Source organism: Notothenia coriiceps, unplaced genomic scaffold (genome assembly GCF_000735185.1).
Source record: "Notothenia coriiceps isolate Sejong01 unplaced genomic scaffold, NC01 NC01_scaffold00011010, whole genome shotgun sequence".
Classification (NCBI taxonomy): Eukaryota; Metazoa; Chordata; class Actinopteri; order Perciformes; family Nototheniidae; genus Notothenia; species Notothenia coriiceps.
Window position 1 is genome coordinate 406,722 of NW_011343711.1, and position 12,308 is coordinate 419,029.

General features: G+C 41.5%; 1 protein-coding gene across 1 annotated transcript in view; it reads right to left on the reverse strand.

Moving 5' to 3' along the window:
* LOC104946414 (ERC protein 2-like) overlaps nt 1-12,308 on the reverse strand; it is a 28,451-nt gene that overhangs the window by 9,946 nt on the left and 6,197 nt on the right. The window contains exons 4-5 of the mRNA XM_010772250.1: nt 2,716-2,871; nt 150-317 (exon numbers count right to left, since the gene is read on the reverse strand). Coding sequence (XP_010770552.1) covers nt 150-317; nt 2,716-2,871 — 324 coding nt within the window. The remainder of the gene's footprint in view (nt 1-149; nt 318-2,715; nt 2,872-12,308) is intronic.

Sequence of the window (12,308 nt, forward strand, 5' to 3'; positions counted from 1 at the left end):
CCTTTGTCACATTATATGTATCTGTGCATGCAAGATAGTAAAAGTGGCGTATTCCAGAAACAGCGCACATTGAACATCATCACCATCAATGTGCAGCTGTTGGCCAATCAGCTTCATTTCTTTGTGAGTTTCTGTGAATGTGTACTGACCTCTGTCTGCAGTGTATTGGCCCGTTGCTCCTTGGCGCTGAGAGACTCCTTTAGCACCTCGATGTGTTGTTTGCAGTCTGAGTTCTGATTGGTCAGTGTTTCCAGTTTGGTCTGCAGGGCCTGCATCTCTGACTCCTTCCTGTTCAGCTCCTGCTTCAGCTGCTCTATCTGAAAATCACAGAAACAACCACACATTTGTAATGAAAACCTTATATCATCATTGAGTCAATTGATAAACTAGCAGATCACGACAACACACACACAAACCACATACACACTTCATTCAAAAACACATGCTCTGAAACATGCTTTATCATTTAGGATTAGGCAATATGGACATCAATAATAGCCACAGAGCTAACTTATTATTCAAGTTTTGTTTATTAATGCTACTACAGTAATAACTTTTTTACCATGATAAATCAAATTTAAAAAAACAGTGTCAGGCTGTGACACATCTTGCTAAAACTTAATTTTTCATCCATTTCGAAAACTTTAATATATACAGTCAATAATATGCCAATCGTGTCATTTTTTCGGAGAGATGATACATTAAAGTCACACAAGCCCTACATTAACAGTCCTCACTCGAGGGTGTCCCATGCCTGTTGTTTGCTCAATAGACACACCAATGCAAACAGCCAAAGAGGGAAAATGCATGCAGCCAGACAGAGTTATAGAGAGCAATATTACGCTCACGTAGTTGACAGATTACAGATTTGATTTAAGAGAGGCTACACAGAACAGGCCAAAAAACCACAAAGGAAATCAAATGCATTAACAGAGGGAGGTTTCTGTGCTGAGGCTAACTATGTGCACAAGATTGTCATCTCTCTGCTGGTGCCAAAAATGCTCGAAGCTGATTCAAGGAGAGATTTCTCTAATTGTGTGAGAAGGGTTCGCCTCATAACAGGGGAATTCTGACTGGACCAGAGCTTGGCCAATCGACCCTCACTCAGAAATAAGGAACCCGAGAGAGAAGGGAGAAGGGGGACTGACTAATAAGAGAAGGGAGCCAAAGGGTGAGGTATAGAGAAACAAATGACTCTGTGAGGTGAGACTAGTGAGAGGATATTCAGACAGGGAGACAATGGAAGTAGGAAAGTGTGTCCGGGGAGTAGACTAAAAATCATATGATAATGTGATATGGCGTTAAAGATAAATGAAGGAGCAATAATATTAGGTTGAATAAAATAAATACTGAGAGAGGAGAGATGCTAATGAGAGGAGTACTTCAGCTTGTTCAGTGATCCAGGGTTGTTGAGGGGGGAGGTGGAAGGTGGAAGCTGTTCTGATGGAAGACACACATGGGGACAAGGCCTTCTCCTAAAGAGACACAAAGACAAGAAGACAGCAAGCCACTAAACTCCAGCCCACAGCAAGCTGGGAAACTGACCAGGTTTTCGGTTTGCTCCTCCAACTCCCCCGCACTTTGCACTCCTCAAGCACACCACTGAGGTTTCAGAATGTTGCACTTGTCAAGTTCAGTTAGAAATGATTATGTGGATAAATAAATTCAACTCTACTCTAATGCCCAATTATCATACTTTAACAAATATTCATGCTCTCAGAAGTAACTTTCTATTGTTTCGAACAAATCAAAGCCCACAGAGGAAACCAGAGGACAGGGAAGCGGTCCTCTCTGGTTTCTCTTATCACAGTCTCACCTCAACACCAGTCGCTACCCCTGCTGAAAGACCACGACCCTAAACACTTCAAGGATATAGAATGAATCTGTGTGCCTGTGCATTTCCATGGTGACTCTCTGTGTGACGCAGAAAGATGAGACATGGGAGAGCGAGCCAGGGCCATCACTGTGATGTATATAATCCCGGGTCAGTATAGAGAGCTCTTTCCTCTGTCGTTGTAAACTCACATTCATCTGTCAGGGCCCCATTCATAAAAACATCTCTTTTATGATTGCATCAGGAACTTCCCTGATGCAATGACAAACGGGCCCTACAAAGAGCACCATTAATGACAAAAGAGAAACATTTTCACATGGCGCGCTACTGATAGGCCTTAACGAAACTTGAGACTACATTTTTACATGCGGCTCCTGTAGATATGTGTATGTACCTATTCCAAATAATTATGTCAGTCTGGGAACTGCTGGGTCCCAATGAATAAACCAGTATACAGCCTGGACGAGAGACATCTTAGTCTTCCTGCTAGCTGAGAATAGGACAGTAAATAGACACTGTGCACTGTAAGCTGATAGGGCCTGAGTTCCCTCCCTCAGCCGTCACAGATAGGAGAGCTGCTCAATGCTTGGTCATCACACAGGTAAGGCATACAAGCATTTCATGGGACATAAGAAAGGCAACAAGAAACCTCACTCTAAATATAAAATAACACATTACAAGCGTAGGAGTTCTTGTTATTCATGCAACACAGGAGGCTCTGGATACAGCAGCCAAAAGACACAACATTATGTAACATGCACTTTGGTAAGATTTCACCTCACACTTGGTGACATGCAAGAAAACAGTTGTATGTTTCGAGGCAGACATGCATGACTCATGCAGTGCGAAGTGGTCTCAGGTGGCATGCAGAGACATTCTACCTTAGTCTTCATGAATTTAGAATGGCTCTTGTAGACCTCCACCTGCTTGAGCTCATCATGTCTCTCATCCGGGTGCAGCAGGCCGCTGGTCTTTAACACCTGGACCTCATCCTCTAAGTTTCGGATGTTCCTCTCCAGGGAGGAGATCTTTGTGTCCTGCACCAGCAACAGTAGGCAGGCATGGATTTAAAACTCTGGACTTTAATAAGGGAAAACCTGTCTCAGAAGTGATTGATCCACCTTTCAATTCATCCCTCTAAAATGTCATGCACAAAAACTTGAGAGAGCAGGTCACTAAAATAATTGTTAACATAGAGAAGGAATGGACGTACTATCATTTTAAAATAGGGATAGGGGCACAGATAGTCTATTTTGAAACACATTGATACATAAGAATTGACAGAAAACGCTGTACAGAATGTAAAGAGGACTTAAGGGAGATTTTAAAACCATGGCTTCTTTTTCATCTACAAACAGCTGGCCATTCTGCAAGAAGTACATTCATTTCAGACACATATTGTGTCCTGCAATTCAGCATAGTTTACAGAACACATCATAGGGTCCTCTATCTAGATTATACCCTATTAATATAATGTCAAACAGGGGAAATATCAAGGCAGACAATTGTGTAGAGACAAGATGTTTCCTTTGCTGTATCTATGAGAGAGTGGAAGGGTTTGCCATGGACAGGTCCAGAGGTCTTTTAGCAGCGCAGGTTCATACAGTGTATACGTTAAATGCTAAACCTTGGAAAAGAAGAGAAAGGTAATTGAATAAATGGAAGCAGATTGCATGATGCCATCAGCACAAACCACAGGCAACATGTCAGCATCTGACCTCTGTTACATCCTCTGACATCACGGTGCTGCACACAGTGCTGCAGGTACCATCCTCAACATCCAGAAACACATATACAAGGCAAGCAAGAATGCTAAAGTTATATAAAACACACACATATACACACACACAGAGTGTATGCAAGGACATAGACTTTAAGTGAACAACCAGAAGAAAAAAAAAAGTCAAAGTGGGGGCATTCTGGCCATACAAAGACTGTGCTATTCATTCATTTCCATTTCAGCATGTTGGTTTCTGTATTGTAAACAGTGCTCTAGGTTTAATAACTGATTTCTATCTATTTCTGCTACAGGGCACAGACACAAAAAAAACATAACCTTGAGGAAGAGAAACAAGGCAAACTCAAAGGTAGAACAGAGTGTAATATCAAAAATAACATTGGGTAGAAAGGGAACACATGTCAAAGAGCAGGGACTTAAAACCGCTGAAACATGAACTACTGTACGGTGCTGGATTCCAACGCAGAAACAATTATGATACTGATAGTGATAGAGGAAACAGAGATTGTATATTTGTACCCCATATTCAGTTGAACGAAGGATAATGGGGGGAGCACTCATTACTGTACCTGCCAGATTACGTCAGGATCAAAACAGAAAGGGGGGTTGGTGTTCTGTAATTACAAAACGGAAACATCCACTACTTAAAAAAGGTAACAGCACAGACATCACAGAATCTGGAACAAACATACACACGGATCAGGAACATATAGAATTTTGAATCCGTACACAACAACGTCAACAGATGATAGTTTCAAAAAACCACAAGGCCTCCTGGGAATATGTAGCTCATTATCTGCAACGATAAAGTTAGACAGTTGCTGTGTCTTCCTCTCTTTTTCCCCACCTTCATATATCTTATTAATCTGGCAATGTTTATTTCTCTTTCCATTCATTTGAATGCAGTCCGATTTTAATGCCTCTCTCGAGCATTAACAACAGCGTGGGAAGACCTGCACATGTGCAGTCTGTTAATAGGTAGACAAATTACAAAGAATGTGTGAAAAATAACTGTGGTTTTGCTGTTAAGGAACTACTTTTAGAACAAGCATTTGCTGGGCAAAGTCTGTGTGTGTGGGGGTGTGCATGCAGCCACATGTGGAGTCAACTGCATTTTTCACAGCTCTAACGACTTCAAAAGGCTGAGATGAGAGTGAAAGCTTCCATATGTGACATTTGAAACAAATTGAATAAGTGTTCAACTCTGCATGGGCCGATAATGGCCTTTACATGGGCATGGCCGCCATACGGACACGAGGCAACAATAAGACAATGTTCTTTAGATTGTTTGTGCATGTATGTCTGTGCCTGCATTAACAAGGTGAGTCAGCTCCTCTACCACTGCTCACATTACAGCAGTGCACCTCAATCATTAAAGCTTTGTTGGTATGGAGATGATACCGGACTATACCGGGCGGCTGTGGCTCAGTGGATAGAGTGCTGGACTTTGAATCAGGGGGTAGCAAGTTTGAGTCCCACTGCAGTCAGCATGTCGTTGTGTCCCTGGGCAAGACACTTCAACCCAAATTGTTCCTGTGGGGATTGTCCACAGTACTGAATGTATGTAAGTCGCTTTGGATAAAAGCGTCTAACAAGTGACATGTAATGTAACATACTGCAACTGATAAGCAAACTACACCTGCAACATCAGACTTCAATTCTTATCACAACAGCACATTATTACTTCAATTGCTCTCGTTAATTCCTAAACCCACTGTGAGTCCTACCTTCATATCAACAACAGTCTGCAAAGCTCTGGTCTTTCCCGGCTCTGCCTGGAGATGGTTCCGGCGATGGAGTTCCTGAGGAGGAACTCTGTAAAAATAAGCTTGGCGGCTCATCATTTTTAACACCCACAGCTTCACAGCCACTTAAAAAGATGGACTGATGAGTCTGAGCAATTCCAACCTCTATCCTTCTTTAAAAAAGCCTGTTATCTTCTACTGTACATCCTGAAAAAAGTATTGAAAAGAAAGAAAACATCCTTTAAGATGGTCCCCGTTTGATGCTCTCCGAGGACTTCTCTCCGTCTTTAATAGCAGGTGCTGATATGTTCTCTGCTCTCTCTTCTTCTTTCTCTGCTCATCATCGGGAATGACACACTCAGCTATAGGTCATATGAGTCTGTCTCTATCACTCTTTCAGTCTCTGTCTTTCTATTCCTTATCTCTCACTTCTTATCTCTGACTCTCTCGCAGATGTCTCTGGCAACCTAAAGCTCTTGCTTAGCAACACTTTCTACCAGCACGAGCGCTACACTTTTTCTATCAATAATTAATGGTAGCTCTGACCTACAACTATGCCCACACACAAGTACGCACACACACACATTTGAGCTAATGGGCACAAACACAAATACCGACACAGAGCAGGTTAAAATTGTCGAGTGTGGTCCATTCCGATAATTAAAAATGCTTTTTGATAAATAAAACACATTTTAAATGATAAAATCATAAAACCTGGAGTGACCATTTCATGGTTGTGTTATGTTGTTGTACTATATTGTACATCTGCTATATGAGAAAGACCTCCCTATGATGGAGTCAAATATAAATCGGCATTGACAAAATCCTCTAAAAGGACCCTAAAGCTTAATCAACACCTCTCTAAACGAGTCACAGAAAAATCTAGAGGAACGTCTCAAAGGCCTTTTAGGCAACTGCTCTATTTACATCCTCTATTTAACACAAATATTATTGTTGATGCACAACCATCTCGCACTCAGCTCCGAGTCTATTCCAAGCTCAAGGTATCTGCTATAACAGCAGCTATCACATATCTGTGTGCGTAGTCTATGTGTGCGGTCAGAGCAAAGCTACCAAACGTTCACTGTATGGCTGTGTTGTATTCTCCTGTTTATTCATTCCTATGTTACTTGACTGACTACACTGCACATTCTTAACTTTTTGTTCAACTTTATTTTCCTAAGGAGTTATAAAGAGTAATGTTCTCTTTGTTAACCCTTGTGTTGTGTTCAAAAGCTGTTACCGTTCATGGTGTTCGCGGGTACATTTTGACCCATGATTTATCTCAGTCCAAAACACACAAAGAAAATAACTATCATCCAATATTGTTTTAACTACATCATAACTAATTTATAATGCATTCATAACTTTACAATCCTGTTGTAATTTAGTGTTATGGCCCAAAACACATTACACCACATATTGCACACGTGCATATGTGTGTTCAGGTTCAAGTGTTAGTGTACATATTCTTTGAGAAAGGTCGAGTTCCCGTGGGGGGGGGGGGGCAGAGGGAGGGGAGACCAGGTGCATGTTGCGAAAGATTATTGTTACAGTGTATGAAGGGGGTGGGGGTGGGGTGTCTAATGTCAAAGATGAATCTTGTTGGGCCAAATTTGACCTTGAGTCACTCAAAACAATCTCCCCAGACCCGAACACCAAATGATACACTTTTTTTTTTAGAAACCATCAGACTTGGCTAAAATGGTCAAAAGCTGTTTTGTAGTGTTTATATAGCTATTGTGGAGGATATCATGAAGCCTTGTTCCGATAAAAAAAATAAAGTTTATATAATTTTCAGTTACAAGCTATCATTAGCTTCTGTACTGTACATAAGTAACAGTGAGAAGTTGACATGAGATTCTGTATAGGCCTACAAGTGTCTTAACCCTTGTGTTGTGTTCAAAGCTGTTACCGTTCATGGTGTAAGTGTGACCCATGATTTATCTCAGTCCAAAACACACAAAAAAACGACTATCATCCAATATTGCTTTAACTACATCATATCTAACTAATAATGCATTCATAACCGTACAATCCTGTTGTAATTTAGTGTTATGGCCCCAAAACACATTACACCACATATTGCACACGTGCATATGTGTGTTCAGGTTCAAGTGTTAGTGTACATATTCTTGGAGAAAGATTGAGTTCCCGTGGGGGGAGGGGGGGCAGAGGGAGGGAAGACCAGGTGCATGTTGCGAAAAATTATTATTGCAGTGGATGAAGGGGGTGGGGGAGGGGTGTCTAAAGTCAAAGATGTATCTTGATTGGGCCAAATTTGACCTCGAGTCACCCAAAACAATTCTGCTAGGTCTCCCCAGACCCGAACACCAAATTATACACTTCTTTTTTTTAGAGACCTTCAGACTTGGCAAACATTATCAAAATCAGTTTTGTAGAGTTTATATTGCCGTTGTGGAGGATATCATGAAGCCTTGTTCCTATAAAAAAAAACTAGAGCGTAGTTATTATATAATTTGAACCTCGAAACAGGTCACGGGAGACCCGAACACAACATAAGGGTTAAAAACACCCTGTTCACACCAACACATGTTGACACCCAAAGCTCTGCAGCTCATCCACTGTCTCATCTGCTTGCCACTAGAGCAGCTCCATCGGAGCAATTGTGGGTCAGGGGCGCCTCAGTTGTGGTCGTGAGGGAGTCGCCCTTGCTCAAAGGGCCCTAAATGGTGGCAAGCACTGCTCTTTGAATTCCCATCCAGATATATATTTACTGAACCACGGGCATGCGACCCCCAGGCAACTCAAATCTTTAGGCCGCCACTTAAAGCTTCAGAGGGGTTTCATTGCAGGACTATTCCATTGGATTGTACACAGCTATCCAGCCATGCTGGATGGAAAATAATAAGTTCGTAGACAGTGGGACGGAACATAGGCTTCATATCAAAGAAAATGCACTGTAAGAGACACAAGTAAGTGTGTGTTGCTGCTGCTCCATGGTTGAACTACAGGCAGCTGTGGGAAATGTAAAAACATGGAAACATGGAATACCAACTGAGCTACATAGGATCATAAAATAGATAACGCACTCACATATTGACTTATTCCAAATATAATGTGTAAACAATATATAATGTAGCACCTCTTTGAAAAACATTTAAACTGTTTGAGTGGTACTGAATAAAGTAAAGTACCTGATTCTCTCACCAATGGGACAATGCAAGAGGAACTACAATACCATCATGGCCACATTTGGAAAAGAGAACAGACAATCAGTGGGTAAAGAAAAGCCACCAAATCAGGCAGGAACCACATAAAGAGGGGACATCTATATTAAGGCAGTCAGAGGCCATGGTTCCCCATTGCTATCATTCTTCCCAGTTCTCCCAGTAAGTTGTAATGACAAGGGCCTTATCCTCTTGTCCATGTCTGTTGTGGATAAGGAGGGATTACTGCTGTCAGAGCATGCCTCCCACAGACTGGTATGCCCACTGCTGCCACAAGCCTAATCTCCTATGACCATATGTGTAATATTGAGTCACTGCGAGTGTGTGTATGTCAGTATCTTTGTTCGTCTCTAGTATTTATCTATCCCCTGGAGAGAGTGTGTGTACTAACCCCTTATCAACAACGGTCGGAGTACAGTTAAGAGTACAATGGGGGAAATTAAGTCATGCAAGAGAGCATGTCATCAAAGACTGTCTTCTCTGCTCCACATGTGTCAGAGGACCGAGCATATGGAATGAATAGGATCAAACGTAACACTATAGCAATAAGTGCCGGCATCCTGAATGAAGGATACGGTCAAAAGGTTCAATTCTAGCCTGAAGGCAAGGGTGTCATATATGCCATGTGCAGACTACTACATTCTACGCACACATACACACTCCCATACACACACATTCATCAATCACATTCCCATCCTTTCTCCATCAGTGTGCGAAAAAGAAAACAGATTTGCTTGCCACAAATGTGAAAATGGGTTTCCTATCAGCTCAATGTCTTAAAAGAGCAGTTTGAAAAGACAAAAGGAAAAATCAGACGGAAAGCCTTAAAGAGAAATAGGGAGGGGGCGAGGAGAAGTGTGAAGGGTGTAATTTTGTCACGATAAACCTTTCCGCTCAAACATTCTGTAGGATCAGCAGAGCGTGGTGAGTGTGTGGTGCCCGGGGTGTGCCGGGCAAAGGGAGCATTTTGTGTGTTCGTGTGAATGTTTGCCGACAGCTTTAAAGTTGTCTTGTTCATTGAGATGAAGGAGCCCTAAAAAGCCAGGCCTGGGAGAGACTTTTCACTAATCAACCTAACCACAAATAATAGCATATCAGCCCAGGGAACAAGAAAAAGAGAGTGGGAAATGCTGATGAACGGACAAACACAAACAGGCTGAAGGCAGATCAGTAAAAAGAGAGGTGGCATGTGAAAGGGAAAAAAATAAAAAAGAGGAAAGAGATTACAACAAAGGGGGATTTGCTGACATGATCTCCCACTTCTCCTCAACAGTCTGAAAGTTTAAATAGGGACATTTTCATCAAAGTCTAAGAGAGGATGCATGGGCAGACAGAAGAGGGCCTGCTAAAACAAAAAAACAGCAGCTTCTGGTGCCAGACGAGGAGCCATAGGTGTTTTGTGCTTAACACCAGGGCAATGCAACATATTCTGTCGTACTCATCCAAGGTATATTTGGAATCTGCGGTACGATATGTATGTACGTTTATATGCCATCAGCAAGTAAAATATCTCACAGTGGGAGTGTGCATGTGTGTGTGCTCGCCCTTGGCAGCAAGTCAAAGCTGGGCAGGAACAGACCAGTGGTGCGGCTGTTATTACTGGGTCTACTGGGACACGGTGGCTGGGGAGAGCCGATTAGGCCGAGATGTATGCCCCTCAGCGTGTGTGTATGTGTGTACCATCACACATATCTTAGGCTCACAGTTAGTGCATGGAACCACCACACTACTTAAATTCTAACAGAACACTGCCACGTTGTGGACATTGCTAGAACTGTATAAACGTATAAGATAATCAAACTGAATTTGGATTCCACGTTGTTCTAACAAATAATGGTGATTTTCACCAGTGTAATTATTTATCTCGAGAGCCATAGGGAATATTCTGATATATATGTGTGCCAGTGATTCTGTGTCGTGGCTGTGCAAGACAGTCTGACGTTGGAGGAGGAACAGAGCAGGAAACACAAGTGAGAAAGCACCACTACAAACATTATCCTCTGACAACACAAATCAACAGGTAAAGTATGGATGGATTGAGTTATATATCCCTACAAACTGCATACAATAAACACATAACTGGTTAAAGTAACTGGACATCTGGCCATGGTGGTAAAACTGAAGAGAAAAGGGGAAAACCCTTTCTCAATTCTCTGTTTTGCATTATACAAATATAGGGCCACACCCTTCTCCTACTTGTCCTTACATAAAAAGGTACTAACACAAAATGAAGGTGATCATTTCTCATCAATTCACCAAAGGATACCAAGAAAGCCACTGTGTCAACCCTTAGCTACGTTTGAAGAATAAATAAAAGCAGAGGTGTACTGAAAATGAAGGCATTTATTATCCCAGCTCAAGCTAAACAAGTTGGGTCATTTAAAGGAGAGTAATGGGCGCGGTAATGAAAGGCAGTTTGGCTGGTTTCCTTTGGACCTAATCAAAAGAGCTAAGAGCAGTGCCCCCTAATAGAGGCAATAGCTGCGCTAACATCCCCGGCTTGACTTCACAAACCATGACAAGTGCAAGTGTTCAATTATGTTTATGTGCCAGAGTCGTACTCTGACACATAAACAAACACAAGAGGCCTTCACAAGAAGTACGCAGATTCTTACAGTTGAGTGAGTGCACATATCCTCTTATTAATCTGTATTCAGTCCAAACATTAACACTGACATTCCACACTAACCACACACATATCAAACTGTCAGACAATGTGATGAATTCCTCACCACAATGTTGATAAACTACATTTTGAAACCGCCCAGATTTGAGGGTTTTCAGACAGAATTGTTGAATGTGTACACAGTAAGTGCATGACAACCCAATGTTTATTATAAGCTTAGTTACCAGGAACTACCTTGATGTACCATTTATTTGTTGCTCATGAAAAAAACGTACCTTAACAATACATTATTATTTATGTTCAATACATTTTATCTTTATTAGATTATTTTGAGAGTAGCCTGGTAGAACTAACATTTAACATGCCACTTATATGTAATAGACCATGCAACGTGTTGTTTGCAATGTTAACATTGTTAACTCTTTATTTGATAGCAAATTAACAAAATAAAAATAAAAACTACTAGTAGCATTTCAAAGAGTCTAGTTTGTTTCACTCCGAACCAGCCTTTTACTACTTAATAATAAGTTCAACACACACACACACACACACACACACACACACACACACACACACACACACACACACACACACACACACACACACACACTGAAAGAGTGGTAGAGAAATTAAAGGCTAAGAAGATTTAGGAGTTAAAAATAAACAAGGCAGTAGTGAGGAGCACAGAGCAGCCTACTGTGAGCCCTCCTGTCAAAGGATACAAAACACCTGTGCTACTCCACCGTCTGGGCTGTGGCTTTTACATTCTCTATCTAATCAAATCAAGTCTTTGAGGAAACAAGAACATTAAAATAATGCCTCACAGTGGTCTCAACACAACCAATCAAGTTGCGATTTACATCTATGTCTGTCCAAAATGTAATCACGTCAAAATGTTATCCTATAAGACATTTATGTGAGGGGCTAAAAGAGCATTTCCAACGTTATTCAATCATTTATTAATTCCAATGAATGACAAGCTTACAGCATCCTACAAAATATCTAATGCTATGCACAATGCACAGACGAGTGGAAAATGGGCAACTGCCATATGAGCATGTGGACGAACCCCGCCCACACACCCACACACACACAACCACACCACCACACACACACACACACACACACACACACACACACACACACACACACACACACACACACACACAAAAAC